Source organism: Larus michahellis, chromosome 1, assembly GCF_964199755.1.
Source record: "Larus michahellis chromosome 1, bLarMic1.1, whole genome shotgun sequence".
Lineage (NCBI taxonomy): Eukaryota > Metazoa > Chordata > Aves > Charadriiformes > Laridae > Larus > Larus michahellis.
Genome location: NC_133896.1, coordinates 148,926,012 through 148,949,831, shown reverse-complemented (window position 1 = coordinate 148,949,831; position 23,820 = coordinate 148,926,012). Strand labels below are relative to the sequence as shown.

General features: G+C 37.1%; 1 protein-coding gene across 6 annotated transcripts in view; it reads right to left on the bottom strand.

Annotated features, from left to right (window-relative positions):
* The window catches only part of HERC2 (HECT and RLD domain containing E3 ubiquitin protein ligase 2), a 116,110-nt gene that overhangs the window by 81,256 nt on the left and 11,034 nt on the right, over nt 1–23,820 (bottom strand). For 4 of the 6 annotated variants that reach the window (XM_074608134.1, XM_074608182.1, XM_074608173.1 and 1 more), the window contains exons 3-7: nt 22,961–23,075; nt 14,136–14,273; nt 3,259–3,478; nt 1,544–1,644; nt 612–768 (exon numbers count right to left, since the gene is read on the bottom strand). In XM_074608134.1, coding sequence (XP_074464235.1) covers nt 612–768; nt 1,544–1,644; nt 3,259–3,478; nt 14,136–14,273; nt 22,961–23,075 — 731 coding nt within the window. The remainder of the gene's footprint in view (nt 1–611; nt 769–1,543; nt 1,645–3,258; nt 3,479–14,135; nt 14,274–22,960; nt 23,076–23,820) is intronic. The other 2 variants (XM_074608154.1, XM_074608164.1) reach the window with 1 other exon arrangement.

Sequence of the window (23,820 nt, the reverse complement as noted above, 5' to 3'; positions counted from 1 at the left end):
CAACTAGGCTTTAAAATTGCCCCAGGCTTCACTATCTACTCCATAGCTCTATTAAATATGTTAAGAACATGAAAAAATTTTCACAGGTGAAAAATCAAATATTCTTTATGAAATTCACCATAAGGATGTAGTTCCAGTACTCAAAAGACAATTAGTTTCTGGTAACTATTGTAAAAGTGTAACTTTAAGCCTCCTTAAATAACAGGGAAAAGTCCAACATGAGTGCATTTTCCCTCATAATGCACAGAAGTCTGCATTATTGTACTATACTACAAAGGTACAATTAAGTCTACACATATATTGTACTAGCAAAGCACTCTTCATGTGGATACAGTTTACATTAGCAAAACGCTATTCTTCAGGTAAGTCTACATGCAGCGATGCAGAATACTCAAATTCAGATTTTTCTTAAACACTTAAAGGAATTAGGTCATATTTAAAGAGCATCATTGAAACAGTTCATCTATCTTTTGCTTGCTTGTATAACATTAGAAAAGGAAAGCAATCTTTTTAATTTTCCATAAACTGTTCTGTTTATACCATCAGCTGCTAAGAGATGCAGGTTTGCTATTTAACAGCTACTTCAGCAATGCTCAAGAAAAGAAACTTACCCAGTCACAACAGACCTTAGGAATTTAGTAGCTCTTTCCACCACTTCTAGCCAAACAGAAGATACAGTCCCTTCATCAAAAAGGGATGCCTCTGGTAGAGCTCGTAGTGCATCAAGTGATTCCTGTAACAATTCACTGCACAGATCTGCATCTTCACCTGAGTAACACAGTAATATTAGTTACACTCCCATCTTTACAAAAATTATACACATTTTTGTATACAATGTTTTGCGGCTTATTTTTTTTTTAACCTCAAGCTTACAAGTTACTTAATATTATGTACAAAGTTCTCAATGTTCACATTAATATTTTGACTGCAAGACTCCTGAAGAACTATCTGCTTCACAAAAAATACATTCAGAAAGGGGACAACTCTTAAACCAGCTCATCCCACCATGCATCTGCTGAGGAAATCAGAAGAACTACCAGGGCTGGCTGGACAAAGACCAAACCAAACAGCTGCCATCTGAACAAATCGCACAGACTGAGACAAATAGGTAGGTTAAGGTGGCACAGATGACAATTCTGCTAACCTCTGACAAGTACACAAACTCAACACAAGCTTCACACTACTGCTCCAAACTTCTTTTCTAAACTGCTAATATCATGTAGTAATGGATCAACCCTGTCTGAAGAATAAATCTAACTTTTCTGAAACCTAGCATTAAACATACATTCTCTTCATGAAATCTTAATTTGCCTTCCTAAACATAAAAGTATTCCAGTACAACACAGCATTGGTACTGGCTTGGATGGGTTCAATCAGCAACAGTATTGTTGGGCATAACACCACATAAACATAAAACACAATTATGCAAATCTGCCATTTGTAAGTGTATAGTTCTATGCAAATATTTAATACACACACGCTTTTAATGAATCATCTGTCTTCTAATGAAAAATATATGCAATACGCTACAGAGTAGACCTACCTGACCTCCAGGCTCTACGAAGGAACGCAAATGCAAATGAAAGTGCTGCTCGGGATCCGACTCGTGCAAGTCCTTCTACACCTTTGCCTACAGGTCTTGGGCTAAATAAAATTATATATGCATTGTCTCAATATAATTTATATAATAATAATAATATATATGTGATAGTAATTATTTGTATAACTTGAATATTTGACAATTTTATAATTTAGCTATATGCATGCATATATAATTACACAATTTTTATTTGTAAAGAACTGTAATTGCCTCTTGAGAATGAAGGTGATCAACATCAAAATGTCAACAACCAAAATTCAGCTTCAGCTGCTTCAAAGAACTATCAATTCAACTCCCAAACCTTCACAGATAAAAAATAAACCAGACTGGCATAATTGACTGCCATCAAAAAGGTGCCTATAGTTACCCAGAGTGAAATTATAATGGTGTATTCAAAATACAGACATGAGATACTTCATGTACTCATTATTTACTCAGGAAGTTTATACTTTCAGTTAATTTGGACTGCATAAGCTATGCTTATAAGCTATTCTTTTTAATGAATTTTTAATTACTGATAATTCTTTCCATTAATTTTATCATTTCTTAGCTTTCCATTCAGGTGTCAATATTACGAATATCTCTTTACATTTTATTAATATCCGCTGGACTCGCATACATTTGCCTTAACTTTTCTTTTTATGTAAACAGTCACATTAATTTAAGTAAGCTTTCCTTTGTACTTAATGACAGGAGATTCCTTACTGCTTCCTCTCAGAAAGACACCAACAATTCTGTTTTCTTTTTAATCTTACATCAAAAGAAAATGAATTGCTTATGACTTTTTCAAAAGAGAAAAGATTTAAACTGGCATTTTTAGCAATCTGATAAATATATCAGCGTTCTTTTTAATCAGAACTGAAAAAAAAAAATCAGAGAACAGACTATTCAGAGAAAGGTATCATTTTCAGAACTCTAATCCCATAATAACTAGTCATGATATCTACTTACTGTCTCCTTTCATTTTTGAAGCTAGAGACAATCTAACATAAAAATTTCCCTGGCTGAATTGCTCGTTCTGTCAGACAGCAACCTTGTTCAGCTACTGAATAGCTTCTTTAATGCCTCATCTGATAGCTTATTCACCTAAAAATAGAAAAATCTATCTAGACATGGAAAGTAATCAGACGATTTCTTATTCAGTTAGTTCTCTGGAAACAGTTTCCTAAAAATTGCACCATTACAGCATTTCTCATCCAAGTAAGGAAAACGGTTCAACTTTTCTGTATTTGTATTTTGAAATTTGTTATGCACCTTAACTGAGAAAATATTGACAAAACAATATATTACTGTTATTAGAACTATATATCCTCCATCAGCATCACTTCTGAAATCAGCTTCTCCATACTTTGTAGCTGAGTAGAACAATAGGATTACCTCAATAAAAGTATACTTACAGCTCAAAGAATAATATCTGCAACACTGTATTACAATAAAAACCCACCAGTATGAACAGTGACACTATAAGCAAGCATCAGCCAAGGAGGAAAACTGCATGGCAGGTAACACCATGGAAAACCATCTTAAGAAGTAAGAAGAGTTTCTTTACTGCTGCTGTCTCACAAGAAGGAACAAATCACATGAAGTGCTCACATACAGGCTGATAACCTTTCTATGACTTTCCTAATGCATTAACTTGTGCATGCATGTGTCATTACCTTTTCTTATCCACAGCAGGCAGAGGAATACTACTGCTTTTCCACTTAACTTTGACATTCTCCTGAAGAACTGTTCTGTTCAGTGCAATGAAATATCGTTCCAGGATAACTAGCCTCTGCTTTAGCCTCATAGCTGAAAGAGCTGTTGTAGCAGTTTGTGTGGCCAGAGTCTGCTGTTCCTTCACTAGTACTTGAAGGCACTCCTTCAATTCATTCACATCTGAGTATTGGAGAAAGACATCATTTTATGGGTGTTCATCTTTCTTTGTTATATACAGTACCAGGAAAAATCAAAACAGATTGAAAACTGAACTGACCAGAAGTCTGAACCTTAAAACCCAGTGAAACTCTGTTTCCATATTTAAGGTGCACATTTCTAACCCACAACATTAATCAAAATCACACTTAACAGGTGTTTAGACAAAGTTTAACATCAAAACTGGTTTTGTGTGAACACATCTGAACCTTCATATTTCATGTCTGAAATTAAAGTGTCACAGGAAATATTCACACTTCTCAAAAAAACAAGTTAGACAGTAAATGCTTATCATCATCAGACCTCAGAGTCAGACTTCTCTTAAGTGCAGGCAACAACCTTGCAAGTCCCCACAAGGGTATGCTTACATTTTGCACTCATACACTTTATCTTAAGTTTCTCAGAAGTTATAAAACTACTCTCAGAAGCTCTAGGATCACTGCCAAGAGCTGCTAAGCTTCTGAAACAAATAATGTCAGAAATTTAAGACGCTTGAAAGTACTATTAGCAAATAAAAGATCTGACTTATGTACCAACACAAGAGAATTAGTTCTTCACTAAGCAGAAAAAGCAGTCAACAGTCAGCAGTCCCAGAAATCTAGTGACAGATGGTAACAAGTACAGAGTCATCAACAACAACGAAAAAAAAAGCCCACAAAATTTTAAAATAAAAATTTGGAAATTGTGTATTTTTATATTCTCTGTAGCTTTAATTCCTATGAAAAACATCAACAAAGTGCATTCTCAGAAGGGTTCTGTTCTGTCCCTTTATTAACAGTCTGATCACTAGGCCACCCCGTTCTGCGGTGCACTGAATTACTGTACTCGTCCTTAAGCCAACCACATTTGTTGACTGACTGCTACCTTTGTTTTAACTGACACCTCGCTAAGGGGTATGAAAAAAGATGTATGTCTGCATATACATACATATATATGTTTGTGAGAAGATGGACACAGCCTAAAAAAAAAACCAACCAAAAAATCAACACATTTTTTGGAACAGCTGCCTCCAAGCTATAGAAATTTAGACACACTTATGGCAGGTAGTCTCTAGAGTTGAAAATTATATCTCATGTGGCATAACCTTTTTTGCAAGAGTAAATGTATAAACTATTTCAAAGTTCCGTCCCTCTCTGCAATGCATCTTTGTGTACCCAGCAGAGAATTCAAGCGGCCTTCTGTGCCACCGGATCACATTGCACAGTCGCTTAGGGTTTGCTGCCAGCCATCACCCCAGCCTGTTTTCAACATTGCTACTCACATTTCACTATTTCATAATGTGTTAAGATTCCTTTCCTTGAGGCAATTTACATCTTTCCACCTGACTATGAGGAACAATTTATTTTTTCCACAAGAAAGAATAGATTAAAAAGTGTTCCTTGCAGTCTAGATCTTAAAAAGACAAAAGCAATAGGAGCTACTACACCCACTCATACCTTTTCTAAGGCACATCACCTTGACTGAAACAAGAACAAATATTACAAAACCAAAAAGAAATATGATAAAAAAATTCACTCTGCACTTAATATTAGTTCTACAAAATTCCCCAAAGAATTCTGTATCGCAGTGGAGTATCAGTACATACTTTTGTTACACACAAACAACTTACATAAGTTGTACAACAAACAGTTACATACAAACAACTACTTCAGATCACAATGTAAAGTAACACATAAATAAAACAGTTGCCTGTCAAAGGCACATTTGATATGTTTGGTTCAGCTTTTATAATATCTCTTAACATTATGGCCATATAGAAGTTTACTCAGAAGGTTTAATGTAAAGTAAAAACGTATCTGACTGTACTTGTCAGTTAACAAGTATTCTGCACCAAAGTAAAAACTTCTACAAAACGTAAACTACATGTTCTGAGACTGCTGCTGTTATTTCAGATGTGCCTTAACCTTTATTTTGCAAGCAAAAATACAAAACAGCATCTTGCAGCACATGGCTTCTGCATTTCAGAGTATCTTAACAGAATATGGTCAAAACTAAAATCCCAGTTTCATGATTCCCCTAAACAAACCATCTGAAGAGATAAAAATACAGGGTTTTTTCTTCCCTTCCTGAATACTAAAGCCCTATCAACCTCTAAATACCACCAGGATGCAACAATGAAATGATCATACTCTCTGCTTCACAAAGCGGCTTTTCTTAACATTGTTCTTTTTGGCAACTGGTTTCATTCTGCAGATTCATTCCCCACATTATGGTCTTACGTATCTATGGGAAAAGTAAAGAAATAGTCAATGAAGAAAAAACAAGGCACTTTAATTAATGCTTACGTTTGGGGAAGACGGAGTTTATGTTTGGTGCCACAGCGATCAAGCGCTAGGTGCCAGACTCCGAAGTCTATAAAGTAATACAGAACTACGGCATTCATCATTCCTTCCTGGCTGGCAACTTACCTAAACGTGGACAACCTCTAAAATTATTTCTGAGAGTTGAAGAATTAGATGATAAAGCCCTTAATTTCAAAATAATACGCTTGTTAAACATTTATCATAGGTACTACTGGAAAGAAACACTTTGGATGGGCAGAAACCACCTCCAGCAATTACTTTATGAGGAAGTTTCCTTAAAAGTCAACTGCATACCTTGCAAACCACTTTCAATCTAACCATAGTACTGCTGTTACTGGCATACCAGCCGTTCTGATGTAATACGTGACGCAAATTACTGCATGAACTCTGAATGCACAGACAACAGAATCCTACAGAAGCACATAAAACGTATGCACATCAAGTGGCACCAGTTTTAAAGCTAGCCATTGTATTATACGCACACTAATTAATTTCCAATGGTTCAGCAATACATACTGAGGGTAACCTGTAAGATACTCAACATCCTATTCAATGATCTGATAGGACAACTGGCTCATTTGACCAAAAGATAAATTAAGATTACTCTAGGGCTTAAATACCTCAAAGGTTCAATTCTCTTTTAATACAAAACCAGTCCACAGTTCCATGGACTATGCAATGTTTCACAAAACAAAACCTCACAATAGCCCTTTTAAAAGTAAGGGATTTTAAAAGCAAGCTATTTTGCTCTTCTGTCAATGAAGTCAACAAATAAAAAGTCAAATTAAGGCAATACAAAAGCTAGAAAAGGAATCAACTACAATTCTGTCTTCGCTTTTTATGAATAAAAAGGGCTTGCAAGAATTCAATTTTCAAGCGATTAGTGCTAAAAATCACAAAGTCTGTATATTCAGAAACTAGTAATATGAAGAAATGTTCAGTTACAATATATTATATTCAAATACTTAAACACTGCATGCAAAATTTTTCTTTTCTAATGGAAAATATGATTTAGCCTCACCAATATTCAAACCACATAAAAATAACCTGCATGAAGCATAAACTTAAGTTTACTGAATTTAGTCATAATATTTTATCTCCCCCTTCTCACCTTGCCTTCACATTCTCAAATGGCTACAATTTTAGGAAGGTTTTCTACCAAAATTAAATAATACCACTCTTAAATGTTTTATACATACTTTATTATTTCAAGAATGGAAAAGAAAGTTCATATGCAAAGCGTAGTAATGGCTGGAAAAGGTTACAGTAGTCCTGTAACTCAGACATCTCAAAATTAAACTAAGAACTGTCCTATTTTATTAAAACTAATACTGTTTTTAACTGAGATATATCTATACACTTCCTTATTTCAAGACTTCTCTTATTCCATAAGTAAATTGATCTTTACAAAAATTAAGTTCATCTTTAGAAAGTTTTAAATACATCTGGGAATCCACCCAGTGAAATTGATTTCTGTAAACCCTAAAGTCTGAACAACACCAATGAACTAAGTACACTAATGAGAGAATAGCTTATTAATAGTAACGATTCAAATTTCATTTGAGAAGGTTACAGGGAACTCTTTAAACAAAACTGTCCATATGCCACTATGCCAGCCCTTGATGCTAACCATCCCTTGCAATGCTTTTCTTTATCAGTTATTTTATCAAGGGTGGAGACACATTATTTACCTACAACATAAGAGTTAAAGTCATACCATACAAGTTTAAATCCTCAAGCTACCACTAGCAGAATACTTGTTAAATGACAGCTACAGTCAGACATGTTTTTGGCTGCAGTGAAGACAGGTAAGGTTTTTACCATCTTAAATTTTATCACATCCCTCCCTCCCCTCAGCAACTAACATAACTACACGTCTTCACTTCTCAGTTCTTCCTGCCAGAAGTTCTCTGCATTAGAAGGAAAAGATACCAGTAGTGTTTAACCCAGATCATTTGACAGAACAGAGTTAAGGAGTGACATGTTATTTAGGTATGCCAGCAAAACTAGGAGGGGCAAAACAAGGAGCTGAAGACAGTAACATCTTAAACCATCTCAGCCACAGCCAAAACACCAACCTGACATGAGCCTAAGACAGGTAGCCTGTCCAAAGGCATGTTTGCTCCTGCTTTAGCAACTCCAAAAAAAAAAAATTAACATATTAAATTGTTTTTTAACACTTATTTCATTAGCTCCTGTACGGAACACCACAGGCTTCTAACTGGTAAATTAAGGACCTACCTTAAAAATGCCAATATCAAACTGAGAAGTTTCAAGGACTTTGGTTGAGTGACAAGTTTTAGTAAAGGCAAATACAGATGTTACGGTTTGGAAAAATTTCAGACCTAAAAACTCAAAACACATTTCAAACAGAATTTCACAAGAATCTACTGTTATAATGAGCACAGATTCCTGTCAGCAGCAGGACTAATGTGTTCTGATTTCCTAGAGGTTCTTATATTTTGTCTCCTCTTTCCCCTTCCACCACATGGTATTTCCACTGGATCAAGAGCCGACAGAGGATGCAGTTGGCTTGGCTTAACAGGCATCTAACGGGCCTGCAAGCCATCGCCACAGAATAAGTGGACAAAAATGCAATCACATACACATAATTTCCACCAGAAACCAAGCTAAACAGGCTCCCAAAATTATCTTATACCAAACAAAAAGTATAATTCCTAAAGGCCGCTTAGCTTTTACCTTCCTTTTGTCTGCTCCACTATTCAAACGATGATCATCAGCAGACCTCACCTCATTAATATTCAGCAGGAGAAATAATGAATAGTTGCATGCACATTCAGAATGCACCTCATTACGTGGCTGGGTGCTTAATTCTCAAAGTTTTACATTGCACGCAAAACCTGTTTAAATTGATGCTCAAATACGCACAGAACTAAATAGCAAGAACTGAGTTTTGTGTCTGTAAAAATATACATACACACACAGCCCCCCCATAAGAGTATAAACAGCGACCAAACAGATACTTGGAGCTGGACAACAGCTGTCAAGCTGGCAGGAGAAGGTGAGTTAAAATCTGTTCCAAGTGGCAAGAAAGTACAAGAAAAAACAGGGACAAAGGAGTTCTGAGAAACGTCGAACAGAAGAGGTCAAATTTTATCCTTTGACTGAACATTCTTTTATCAGTATTTCTAAATCTAAACTTAAAAGTACTGATCAAGAAATGGTATTCAAGTAGAAAATGTCACTATAAAGGAGGTTAAAACCATTTTTTTCAGTATCATGACTGCTTTTAATTACTTTTGTACACAGTACAAATTTAGATTTAATCATGTAACTAATAGCCCTTACAGAAGGGGAGTTCTGCATGTCTCCTTCTGTCTCACAAAGCAAACACAGAAAGATTCTACTGCTGTTGGTAGTGACATGGATCTCAGTAGTATCTCACTGAATTCACATAGGTCATTTTAACCTGCCCCCTTAGGTACTGCCTCTAAGGCATTTCTTGGCACAATCAGCTATACTAACAATGTGGGGAAAAACAAGATGCCACAACCGTAAACAAGCTCTCAACTCATACAGGAGGAAACCCCAGAAGCGCTACAGCATGACAACAATTCACTACCACAATAGTTTAATTCACTGCTAATATAAACCAAGAAACATTACACAAGAAAATCATATTCCCACTTCAACTGTACATTGCTTATTCATTTAAGCATGTTTGCACTATTTCCTCATTTAATCTTTTTTCCTACAGAGGAGACAGAACAGTAGCATTCCTACTGAAACTTCCAAGTAGAAAGTAGCATTTTCTAGTCAGACAGCAATTAAGGTGAATTTAAAGTAGCTTCATCTGTAAGTATGCAATATTTAGTATCTTAAACATACGAAATGAGATCAGATTACAGTGAATTTGAATCATAATCTATTTAACAGTTTTTAAAGTTTTTACGCACATAGTTGTTGCACCAATTGAACTGTTCCTGGTTTTTTCTAAGTTACCTGACCTCAGGTAGTATTAAATAAGTACTCAACTATACTCACAATCAAAGTGAGCTGGCTCTACAGTTTTAAGCTTTGAGAAAGATTCAGCTAGTGCTGTTTCCCCAAGACAAAAAAAAAAAAAAAAGAAAAAAAAATCAAAAAAACCCCCACAAACCCACAACCAAAAACCAACAACTACAAAAAAAACCCACACAACAACAAAAAATAGAAACAGTATTCATCTTAAGGGAAAACTGCATTTCAGATTTTATATCTACAAAGACATGGTGTATTGAAAACATTTCTAAACACCCAATAGTGATACATATATTAAATGTTAAGGGTTAGAACCCTTAACACTGATAGAGACACATATAGAATGCACCAAGAAACATGAATAAATAGCCAGTATACACTTAGGAGTGACAACAACAGCAAATCCCACAGAAACCCGTGTAAATTTCTCTGCTGTTCCATACATGCATAAATTGTGTGGAAATGGAGACAAATATTTATGTTATTAAGTCCATTGGTACTACATTAGTAAAGATGAGAGCCAAACATAAAGATATGCGGGCAATTAATTAAGTGAGCAATAAACAGTAGATGTACACTGATGAGCCATGGAAACAAAATCCCAGTTTTCCCTGTTAAATGGGCTCCAAACAATCTTCAACTCAGGAATGAGATCTTGGTACTACAACAGGGTAGATCCAAGAAGAAATTGGTCATAGCAGCTGGAAAAACAGAGTATCAAGACAGGACAAAAAACAGAGATCGTTACATCATTTGATGAATCCCATGAGGTACCATAGCTGAAGTAGTATATACAGTTCCCAACCCACCTTCCCTGGCATAAAAATATAGGGGAAAAAAAAAAAACACCACAACACAGAGGGAAGAGCTAAGTATTTGGAATAGCTTCAGCGTGCAAAGAAGTTGCATGAAATAAGATCTTCAGTGAGGGAAAGATACAACTGGGGAGTGATTGTGACAGAATTCTTAAAACACAAAAAGGCCACCTCACCAGTGTTGGGGAAGGCAAGTAAGGATCAACCTCTTCCACTACAAGAACAACAGGGCATTAGGTGAAACTAAGAGATGCCAAAATCAAGTCAAGGCCTAGGAGGACGCAATATTCATGTGAGAAATAGCTGAATTGCAAAGCTCCTTGCTATGTATAGCTGTGGATGCTAAAAGTTCAGAACAGGACTAGACAAATTAATGCCAAAAAATCAACATCAAAAAATATTAAACCCTATTAAGTTATGCCATGCACATATATACTCAAGCAAAATAAAGGCTGGGGTGTGGGGGGAAATCCAAACACACATTCACATTCCCCCATAAAATGACCTCTGGCTCAAAGTCTATAGGCTACAGATAATCATAAACATGGGACCTAATTATTCACTTGGCTATTGCTATTTATGCTGTTGCAGTTAGGACATTGGACTAGACTGTCCTTAGGTTTGACTCAATATAGCCAACCTTACGCAAATCATGACTAAGAAAAAGAAGCCCAAGAAAATGAAATACTGCTGTACTTTCTGTTGATTTTGAACAACTGCTTCAAAGCGTTTCCTCTTTTTCTCCCCATATCCAGGGCTGAACACCTAGACTTCTCTCCAGATTATGCAAAATGCTTAAAGACAAATATTTTCAGAAAAGAAAACTGATGAAAGTAGTAAAACAAGATTTTGGGGAAGACTCAGAAGAACTGGTGAATGAACAAACACACAACCTAATAGGAATGGGATGCGGGGAAGATGTTTTAAAGAAGCACTCATGTCAAAAAAGAGGCCAGAATATTTCAACACACAGCAGTTAAGAGTTAAATATGAAATGGATGAACACTAAGATGCAAGAAATAGAAAAACACCTTAAAGTCAAATAATATCTTACCCATGTATTTACTACTATCTAACACATTTTTACAGTACTTGGCATAATAAGAACATTCCAAAAAAACCCTATGACCTCTTTGCCCTGTTCAGGCAGAGTAGTGATCTCAGCACAAATTAGAACTAGGGAAAATATTTTGCTTCTCTGAACTTGTGCCAGGGTGACAAGACAACGGGGGACTGGGAGGGGACAAAAAGTACTGCTTCTCGACACATTTTATGAACAGGTTTTTTTGTGTACTCTCAAGATCTCTCAGTCCACAAGGGGGAGGGATGTCACAAGGCCCACTGACCTGTATTAGCCTGTTGAAGTTCAATAGCATGATCCTCCACACTTCTTAGCAAAATAAGATTGTATTACAACACTTCTAAACCATAGATATACACCGTCAAATGCCTAGATACTATTTTCACAATGTAAGACTGTAAATCATTCAACTCAGTAGCAAAAGCTCAGGATATTGACCTGAAACACAGACTTTAAATGCCTCTTCAGCTCTTTTTGTAAAATAACTCCAGGCTCACATCTCCAAATTATACCTTACTTGTAAAGGAATATTAAACACAAATGAAAACATAGTAAGTCTTTAATTCTTACTTGATCAGCAACAATATATTTAAGAAACAATTCTACTTTTTGAAAGTTCCTTCATGCTTTTGACTGGCAAATGTTCAAAGGTTCATTTTATTTTTATGAAGGATGACAGAAGAAAAGGTTAAAACCATTTTCCTCATTTTATGAAACACTTATACAAAGTACCAAAATTTAAGTGATTATCTATTTTTATTTTTTTTTCAAAATTAATTACCAAGCCACAAAAACTAGGATGGCTCAGAAGGCAGCTGTTAGCTACACTTCTGACATATACAAAACAAAAAGTTACCTACAATCATGAACAAAAGACACCTGTAACACTTCTATAAATAAACTGCAGGTGTGTTTGTAGTATTGTTTAATGATTTGTATGTCACAGCTGGGTGTGTTTGTAGTATTGTTTAATGATTTGTATGTCAGAGCTAGGTGATGCAAACTTCAAGCACAAATGGTAACAGAGACAAATTCATAAGATAAGTCTTCATAAGTAATTTCCAGAATAAGTATCTATATGTGTGCCAATAAACCACACTATATATAATCACTAGAAGTAAATACAAAAAAGTTATTTTTTTCTGAAAACTCCGAATATACATACACTTCTCTTTTCTAAATAACTGTTTGTTCAATTTTTAAGAAATAATTGGAGGGAGAGCTTAAAGGCCAGGTCTTGTCCTGAACACGTTGGTAAGCTGGGAGAAATTTGGTAAAATACTTGGCATTTAGATAACCTTTTTGTAAAACAGTTTACTTTACCCTTCAGCAACAAACACTAAATAAAAATACAAAGCAAAAGTAATGTGACCTTCAGCTTACATCTCTTCAACACATTCAATTCTCACTGTCCCTTCCACTGTAGTGGCAATTCTTTTCATTCCTCCTACACTGCAAAATTCTGTCCTATTACTAGAGTGACAGCAAGTCCATCTGTCCTCCTGTCCTTAAGAAAAGGGAGCAAGCTGGCTGGCACAGAGCAGAGGACAGCAGACTAGCAGCTGACCTGTGGCTCAACAGAAACAAATAGCCCCCCTAGCAAACAGGCCTACACAGATGCAGATTCTGGCACTGAAGAGACAATACTTTTCTCAGGGATCTTCAAGTGCTGCTGGGTGAGGGGAAAGGGAAAGGGGCACAACAGATCTCTCCAGCATTTGTAGATGTCAACATCTGAACCAAGCAATATCATGCACCAAAACTGTAAAACAAACCACTGAAGCGAAGCTTCTTCTGATACGCTATTTTTAAACATGGACAGCTTTAGACAATGAATTGCTGCTCTGCAGTAATAAACATCCACGAACTTCAAATGGCTTCAATATCAAAATCAGTGTTTTATGCAGCCATATATGAAGATGTGAACACACAAACCATCATAGTTGAGATTACTGTCAGCAAAGGTCAGGACAGACAGTTAATTGAACTAACTCCCATGATTCACTCAAACTTATCTACCAGACCATGAAGTCAAAAAGAAAAATCACCTATTAAGCCTTCAATGCCTGCAGAAAATTCAGGCTTCAGAAACTAAGCAATTTCTTTTTACTGTCTGCAACTGAAAAGAAATATCCTGAAGACATCGTAACATTTCACTGTATAACCGCATTCGTTCCAAGTCAGTTTATCATTCCTTCAAGCAGCATGAAAGGTGCAAATTGACTACTCAAGTCATGAGTCTAATTAAATCTGAAAGTAATTATAGTAAACGTTTAACTTGAATCACAGTTAACCACTTATCCAACTTATTCCGCTAACTTAACAGATGCATCTGTCAGCAAGTACATTGGATCCAAGTACATTGGATTCATGCTACGAAAGTAGTGATCAATATAGAATATGTAACACTTCAGTGATAACGACCAAAACAGCTGTAATACCTGGTTGTTTGCCCCACACCCAACTCTCAACAATCGATTTGGCCCTGTAAGTGGGTAGCGGAGTCTCTTCTTCATCTTTCTTTTCTTTGTCGTTTTGTTCTTCTTTCTTTGATGCAGTTTGGCATTCAGTGCTGTCATCTAAAGAAAAAAAGGAGAGGGGGGAAAAGATCAGTTAAGCTACTTCCCCCTTGAATTCAGTTCTAGATTAGAAATTTAAAGGTGAAATGCCCAGCCCACAAGTTTATAGCAATATTGTCTTTCATTAAGAGTACAGGGTGGAGGGAAGTAGTATTTTACCATGTTAACTGTCACAGGTGCTAGCTCTCATGTTACATTTCATAAGACAGTGACCTTAGAATCCAGAAAACACTGCTGTAACCTCCTAGGGAGGATGAACGTTTGATATCAACACCATCATGTAAGACTCGCAAAGCATTTGCAATGAACAGTATCACAAAGAACGCACTTTAAATCAGATTTTGCTCCTAACTATCCGCATTTCTGTAGTATTTCCTTGTTTTCCTATTCCAACACAGAAAAAAAGATAGCAATTGCCTTAATTTCAAAATCAAGGAGAGCTATATATTGACATTTACACTAATTTTATGCAGCAATATTTCAACATCTGTAATGCATCTAGCATCTTAGTAATTACCAGCAAGTCATGTAAATAATACCACCACTTTCTGTCCAAACAACAAAACAGCATTTGCAATCCTTTTGAGATTACTTTCATAAAGACAGAACACAGACATTAGTCACTTATCTCTGTAATCAAAGGCTGCATCAAAGTCCCAATTTTCTAAACACAACAGAACTAGACAGATGGAAGTCTCTCCTTGTTCATATTGGAGATATAGACTTCCATATCCATGCTTCCAGTCAGTTCAATGCATGAGATTGCCTTGCAATTAAATGCCACGTTGGCAAATGCTTTCCTCACCCTGACCTTCTTTTCTAAAAATATCCCCCAAAATTTCTCAAGTCCAGCATTTGCAACTTAACAATGACGAGTTTAGTTCCAGTCTTTTTCACCAGTCTGCTCCTCCATTCCTATCTGCCAATCTAGTCTACAGACACATCCCTCCCAAATGTCCTGGCCACGACAAGCCAGACAAACATTAGAATTTTGTCTTATTTCATATCTCACCCCCCACATCCAAGAAATATAATATTTGTACCAGCATATTTCAAAAGACAATAATAACAAAGAGGTTTTACAGCTGCTGCCAGACACAGAACATCTGATAGCAGCCTGCCTCAGACTCACCATGACCCCACTTGGAGATCAAAGGCTCTCATTACCTCAGAACATACAAAATACACCTACCACAGTGTACAAAAACATTCACCTATTCTTTCCGCCTGGCCTGAAAAAAAGTGAATGCCTAACCTGGTTGTAACTGGATCTGTGATTGCCTCTGTTAAAAATTTATTAGGCTGTAGACAATAGCACCTCCCAAAATAAACCTTTTTAAGGTGTCTTAATTACAAGTACAAGGTGTAAGGTGCCAAGTTGTAAATTAAAGCCAACCTTTAACACATACAAGTGCTCAGGAGGTGGCAGATGAAGACTGAAGCAGCACAGGGGAAAAAAAAAAGAAGAGGAGACATAACTGCAGCACACATGCTGCAGCTGAGATTGTGAGCTAAGGAGGGGATAGCAAAGGTCACTTGAGAACAGGAAAAAGCAGTTTGGATATCCCACTTTTAAGTGCAAATCATACAGAGTATAACCATTTCTCTCAAACACCAAGGAATAGCCTATAGTACAGCAGTCACCAGCATCGTAACACATGTCCAAAACGTGACTGAATCTAGCCATTTCTATTCCAAGGCACAAGCAAATAATATTAAAGGCACAGATTCCACGACAGAGTTAAACCAGTGACTAAGGACGCTGTTTAGCCCCAGTAGTTCAGAATATTCCCACAGTAACACCATAATCTCACTGTTTCTCCATTCACCCACACATCTAGAGACACACTCCGCAGGGTCTGGGATTTTAGTTAGTGGGTAGAAAGGTGTTGTGCCAAGACACTAGGTTTCGCAGGCAGCTGTAAGAGAACTTGTTATGCTTTTTAACAGATCGTTGGCAAAAGGATGACAACAAAGGGCTACAAACTTAGTCATTTTCACCAACTCCGCACTGCAAATAGAGAAGGTCCTGATCCAGGTTGGAACTTAAACTTTGTATTGTATAAAAACAACTTTGACATCCTCCATACGGAGGATTTTTTTTTCATTGTCTGTATGAACAGAAGAGGGGTGCAATGAGAGAAGTGGGAAGGAGCTGAGCTAAAACTCACATTAAAAGCCCATGTCAAATTGTTTCACAATTCACTATACTTGCAAAAAAAAAAACAAAACAAAAAAAAAACAAAAAAAAAAAAAAACAAACACCAAACACTTGCACCATGAGGAACAAAGTCAGTATCAGTCTAGACTGAAGACATCATAACCATGGAAGCTCAGTTATGCTTAGAGAAAGGGATTTTTAAAATGGGAACCCCAAAGATTTTTCAGAAAGGGGGGCAGGGAGGAAAAAATCTTGGGTGAAGCCAGCACAGGCTAAAATAACAAGTAATAAGAAAGTTTTCAAAGCAATGCATGAAAAAATATGCTGCAGTGAAGTTAAAACAGGTTGTCACGTTTTTCTCAGACTGAAGCGTGAGTACTGTGGTGGGGGAAAACAACTGCATAACCTTTCCGTGAAAGAACTTTCTCTGAACTATGTTTTGGCCTACAACCTTAAGCCTCCTGCTTAGCCAGTCAAAACTGAGGAACTGAAGTAACCATCCTCAATTAGAAGTTAGCTCCCAAACCAAAGCACAGTAGCTCACCACATGTGCTCTACCTTGCACAGCAATAGCCTAATCCAGCATAAACAAAGAATAAAATGGAAGCAACTCAAGGTGGAACTTGTATTTCATATTCAATGAAGAAAATAACTGACACTACAGAGCCGCCTCTGGCGCCTGTTACAGCATGATCTTGTGCCACTCTTAAATGCCCACGAACTGATACAGCTAGGAATCCCCCAATAGAAACAAAAAGCCTGCAACAGTTTCCCAACAGATGTTGCCATTCAAAAGGCATGAAGTTACACAGCGTCCTTTAGGCAAGGGCTGCGTTTTACAACCACACTAAAATAGTATTGGGCGGTCCCAGATTCAGGAAATATTTCAGCTGCAATAGATAATTATAATTTGTTCTCCATCAAAGAGCTCTTCTTTATATATATAAAGATATATATATATTAGATATATACATATAACTGATAGTTATTTTTGAAGGAAGGATGCATGCTTAACTACTTGCAAACCATGTTTACACAGCCTTCCAGGTGCAGAAGTCCAGATTCTGATCTCCTAACCCTAATCAGAAATAAAGTTTCTTTTCTTCCCTGGTGTAATTTTTCTTTTTTTAAAACACACTCTTTAAATTAGCTGTTGAATATGCAATAAAGCATTTTACACTCATGAAGTCAAACTGTTCAACAGGGTGACTGCAGACTTCCTGCAAAGAGAGTACGATAAATCACAGCCGAGTACTGAACGCTTGAAGCATTGGTTACAGCCACTATAGCTGGGTTGGGGAAAGCAGAAAAGAGGGAGAGAAAAGAGGCATTCTTCACTTTTAGCAAGTTCTTTCATACACAGGAAAGGAGGCTCAAAGTAGGAGCCAACGTCTATGCCTGCTTGCTTACTATAGCTTGATACATGCGGTCTGAATGTTAGCGCCCATAACCAATTCCCACATACCACTATTCCTATTATAAAGATTTGGTTTCTGCCAGCCTCTCTGGAACTGCTTGTGCCTTTTATGACCTATATGCAGGTGCAACACTGAATGAAGTCTATGGATTCAACAGCACTAGGCTGACAAAGGCCCAACTTCCAGAACAGAAGAGAAGAGAAAGCCCGCAGTGTCTACCAAAGGCAGGACAGAGGTATGAAGCTGATGATTTTAGATTTTTGCCCTGGAACTTAAAACCCACAAAAAACAGACCTGCGTAGTGCATAGTTGACTCATATGTCTTAAAAAATTACAGTAATAGTTTTCTAACTTAAGAATTTAGTAAGAATAACTTTATTTAATATTTTTTATTATTTTCAGTACACAGCTTCTAGTATACAAGTATTAATCTGATCCAAATTTCCTGAGGGCAACCTGATTATCTTTTAAGTATTTGCCATGCTGCAACTGCACCTGTATTTGGACATCACTACTGTCACAGCTGTGTCCTCAGATGATACTTGGAAACATGCATACACATTCTGCTGAATGTTTTTATCAAACACGTTTTTCTGAAAGTGCCATGAAGAAAAAACAAGAACGTTATTCCTAACCAAATGTTCTCGCTAACAGTAGGAAAAAAAAAAAATACACTATTCACATACTCTTCCTAGAGAGAAAAGAAATGCTTTTCGCTATCAATAGCATGGTCTTCCAGTCTGTTGCCACTGCTGATATCTCCTGAAAGAATGAAGTGCCTCTTCTCAGCAGCCCAGTCATCATCAACAGAGAGCAGAGCTATAGCACTGGTGAAGAAAAGGAGTTACAATGGATGAACATAAATCAGAACTCAAAACAGCCTGAATAAAAAGGACTACTTACAGGAACCTCTCTTCTTTATCTCCAAATTAGTCAATCTAGCAACAGAATCTGAATACAGAGATTGAAACGCATTGCTTTTAATATAAATCTTAATATCAATCTCATTACTGCTATATACTTTTACCTCGCCTCTTGAACTACATTTGTAGATCATTTATGCAATAAAAGTAACTACCAACTAAACAGACTGAAATATTCTAGATTTTAATTTCATGGAACTCAATTTGAGCTGCAAGTTCAGAGGTGCAAACTGACCACCAATTTTTCTGGTTCCAAGACTCACTATCGCCTAATGGAATCAAATATATAATCTGATCAACGTTGACCAAAAATAGCCTAGATTAGCTTTTTCTTCTCAAAGCTCAAATTTAGTAAGCAAGATGATTGTATTTTACCAATCCTGCAGGCCAGTACAATGGCATTTACAAAGGCTAACTTCACTGAAAGAGAATTCATACACTAATTCAAAGAGTTAAGAGCCTGAAAAAGCTATATTCAAATTTCTAAACTACTGCAACTTTTCAAGAAATAGGTGTTTTAGCAGTACCTATGTAGAAGACAGATACTCCAGTTGTGAAAATGAAGAGATGCAATCTGTCCTATATAATACCTACACTTCACCCCTCCAGAGGAATAAAATGGCAGAATACTTGTGCTACGCTACTTCAGTCTAATTTATGATTTAATTTTTTAAGAAAAAATCACAACGTGTCAGAAAACTGGTGTATGCAGACCTACTTTTAAGGATGCAAAACCAAAAATCAAATCTATACGGGATTCCAAGTCAGCTCATACATGATCTTTCCACAGGCCTGCAGTTCAAGCCAAACAACTGCAGAGCAGTGAGTTCACATGAAGGAGCACGTTCTGTGGATGGAGTCTCTGAAGGCTATTTCAGCTTTTAGCCAGGAGCACCATGCCACTATTTCAATCCCATTATTGATAAAGTCAAAAGTAAACACGATGCCACATCAAGATATTTCAGAAACCTCAATATCATGGAACACCCAATGCAAAATATTAGAACAACTCTTATTTCTGTAATATATTGAACATGCCCCTAGTCAAAGAATTTGGCAAAAGAAGGTAAAACACTGAGAGACTCACATAATGCTCACTTTAGAACAGGTCTCTATGTCTGTTCGTTATTTATACCTAACCTACCATATGCATGTATTGGGTGTAGATGGCCAGGACTTGGTATGGGCAGGGGAGTGCACCTGATGGGTGGCCTGTGTGTGAGGAGAGTCTGTGGCTGCCCCACATCAGACACAGTGGTCCCAACAAACACACCACAGGGCAGAGCTGAGCCCCTCAGCGAAGATGGTGGCACCTCAGGGAGCATGTGTAAGAAAGGGCAAAAATGACAGACAGGCAGAAGAGGAGATGGGGTGGGGCAAAGAAGTGAGGAACAGCATATTAACACCAAGCTCATGGAGTAAGGGAGAGGAAGTGCTCCATGTGCCTCCACTGCAGCCCACAGAAGAGACGGTGGTGAAGCAGATAATTCCCTCAGGCGGCAGGAGAGGACCACTGTGGGGCAGGTATTCTGCAACCCATGGAGAGGACCATGCTGGAGCAGGTCATGAAGGACTACAGCCATGGAAGGGATCCCGTGCCGGATCAGGGGTGTGAGGAAGAAGGAGCGGCAGCAATGAACTGTTGAGGACTGACCGAAACCCTCATTCCCCATCCCTCTGTGCCACTGGGTGGGCTGCTAGAGAAGTCAGAAAGAAAGGAATGAAGTTGAGCTTGGGAAGGAATGGCAAGGGGAAGGTGTTGTTTTAATTTATATCTTTGTTACTCACTATCCAACTCTATCTTAAACGGCAATAAATTAAATCAATTTTCCCCAAGTCAAGTCTGTTTTGCCCATGACAGTAATTGGTAAGTGATCTCTCTGGCTTTATCTCGACCCACAAGCTTTTCCATTTTATTTTCTCCCTCTGTCTCACTGAGAGGGGGCACTGAGTGAGCAGCTGGGTTGGCAGCTGTCTAAGGTCAGCCCACCACAACACAGTACTGGAAACAACAAGGGGCAGTCTTGTTTAAGAAAAAAAAAAAAAAATCATACATGGATATATGAAAGCTTTTGAAAGCCTCATCACAGCTTGGACCACTGACATTTTAAGGTAAAATAAATGCCTTATTTCTCCAGTAAACTGACAGAATGTTTGTATTTTTAAGTAACAGTATCCTACAGCCTTAAACACTTTATACCTTTTGGATCCTTCCAAGTCACATGCACATACATACATACACTCAACATTTAAAAAAAAAAAACTTCATATCATTCTTCAGAATAGGTTTCCCAAGTGTGGATGAATGTGTAAAGTCACAGATGATTGACTTCCTTAGCACTTCTGGTTTTTCACTTTACACTGCTGTCTACGTTTTGGATCAAAACTAACAGCTTGCATTTTCCTACTTGACATTTCAATGATTCCCCTGAAAACAAACAGGAATTATATTATAACATCCTTCTATAAGCTTTTTCAGAATCATTGAAAGCACTACAGCACCATAACTAACAAAAATCCCAATTCTCTGTGGCTACTTAGCTATAAAGATATTGGAAGAATAGTTCTCTATCAAAGACTACGACAGGTACAATTCTAAAAACAATGTGTAAGTATGTGGCACAAAAAGAGGAAATTGCATCAATTTCATTTGTAAAGCAGGTATTTACCTTAATATATTGTCTTTATTATTACAGATGTTTCTTATCTTTTCGCTACATGACAGCGGAGTATATTGAAATGTCATACCACGACTGCCACAATACTTCTATCATGAGCTGTCAGCAAATGGGAAAGCATTTTGCACAGTTCATTTAGGGGATAACCTTCCACTGCATCAAGTTTATGTCTTTTAGTAATATACATTAAACTAGACAATCCTAAGAAAAAAAAATAAATTACACTACCTCCACCCATTTAATGACCAGCTGCTGTAGTAGCCCTTCTGATAAGATCAGTTGTATTTTCATCCAAGGTCAACAACAATATTCAACAGCACCAGAAAAAGGACAACAAAGTCTTCCAGCTCTGAAACAGTTAGGAGCATAACTCTAGTCCTTACTACACACGCAACCACCCACAACCTAGGAAGCTTATACTCCTGATAAAAATAACATATAATTCGCTCTCCTCTCAAACTAATTATTTTAGCTTCTTTCCTGTAGAAATAACTTCCTCTAGTCAAAAAGTTTTTTTTTCTTACCCCCCCCTTCTTTTTTAAAGGAGACAAAGCATAGGTACCAAAAAAAAATTTCTCTCCATATGAAATTAAGCATCACTGGTTTGAAAAATCACATCTATCCAACAATAACAGTAGAAGTAACAGAAGATGAAATAATAGTTCTCTGCTACCAAAGGCACTATTTCCACCGTTCTCCTAGAGAGAGCCTCATTCACTTGAGAATCACATGAATTACTGACAAAACTTATCTGACCATTTGGTGAACCCATTTCAGACCGATTAGGAAACATAAACCTTTTTCTTTTTTGGCCAGGTTAGTTTTCTGTTCAATAAGGACTCAAAAGAGCACCACAATCAGCAGAAGGTAAAAAAGGCAAGACCACAGTCACTTCACTTTGGCAAAACCCTACACAAAACAAAATCCACAAAACCCACCTCCACCAAAATAATCTCTCTAAACAGATGGATCACTCTGCCACTTGTAGGATTAGCAGTGTTTGAACTGCTCTCAAGTACACTAGAAGGCAAAAACAAATAAACAAAAAAGCACTACATTCTCAGTCAGATTGTGGACAGTTTTTTAGCTGACCTTTTAGTCACTTTATGAGGATTGTAAACAAAATTAGAAATAGCAGTATCAGCTTTATCCCATTCCTCAGTCCACTTCCTTTAAACAGAGGCTTCAGCTGTAAACAGACCAAGCATACCAAACAAAAGGACACTGCCAAGCCTCTCTCATAATAACATGCCTAGTTATGAAGTTTAATTTCAAAAGGCTGGAACACATTTAAGCCTTCAAATGAGGGCTTAAAACATTACCTTTCCGTACACTTTTAAGAAATCAGTTTCACTTGTATTTAATTCATAACACGAACACCTGGAAATTGTATAGACAGGTGACAATAAACCAAAGTTTTGTGACAGTATGAAATCTGACTTTCATTTTCATCATCAAGATGAAAAAAAAAAGTGAACAAATAAAAAAAAATTTTAAAAATCCATACCTTTTCTTGGAGGTAGTTCACCATTTTGTGTTAACTCTGTTCCAGGATATACAATCTCTCCATCTTTTACCATTTCATTCCACAAGCCACATAGTCCATCTCGTGTAAAAGCAAGCTGTTAAAAATAATACATGATATATATAGTTACACACAACAATTTTCTCTCAAGCCAACTCAAGCTAACATTTAAAATATATCAGATTTTATATTTTGTCCCAGAAGAAAGAAAGCACATGTATCACTCCATTGGTATATTCATTGTGTGTGTCTACGACAGGGATTTAAACGATCTTCAGGATCATTTCAGGATTCTCCAGCTATGGTATTTTCAGACTAAAAACTCAAAACAGTAACTTTTAAATAGGCTCAAATACAGCAAGCACGGATTACATTTAAATACTTTGTATTTAAATATATCAAAAGCATGGATTTGGTCACCTCAGAACTATCCACATATTCAAGATGACACCATACAATAATCCAGGGGACATGGGGTGGGATGTTCATTTTGCCTTCAGGAAAAGCCATCCAAATAAAGCCAAATAAAGCATAAAGTCAAGAAACAGGGAAGCATGAAGAAAGTCACTACAGTCCCCTCTCCAAACCAGCAACCAAAGAGCTGGGCACTCAATCAGAACACGTGACGTCAAGGCACAGATTCATAAACGTACTTAACTAGTTCAGACTGGTCCTACTGTGCGAAGCATCTCTCACAGCCCTCCCTCTTCCTTCCAGCTGATACAATGCCTCCTCTTGCACTCAGACGAATGCACGTGCATGATCATCTGCCGAACTAGATTATGGAACTGATCAAGACTAAAATCAGCTGTGCCTGGGGGAAAAGCGAGAGGCCGCCTCAG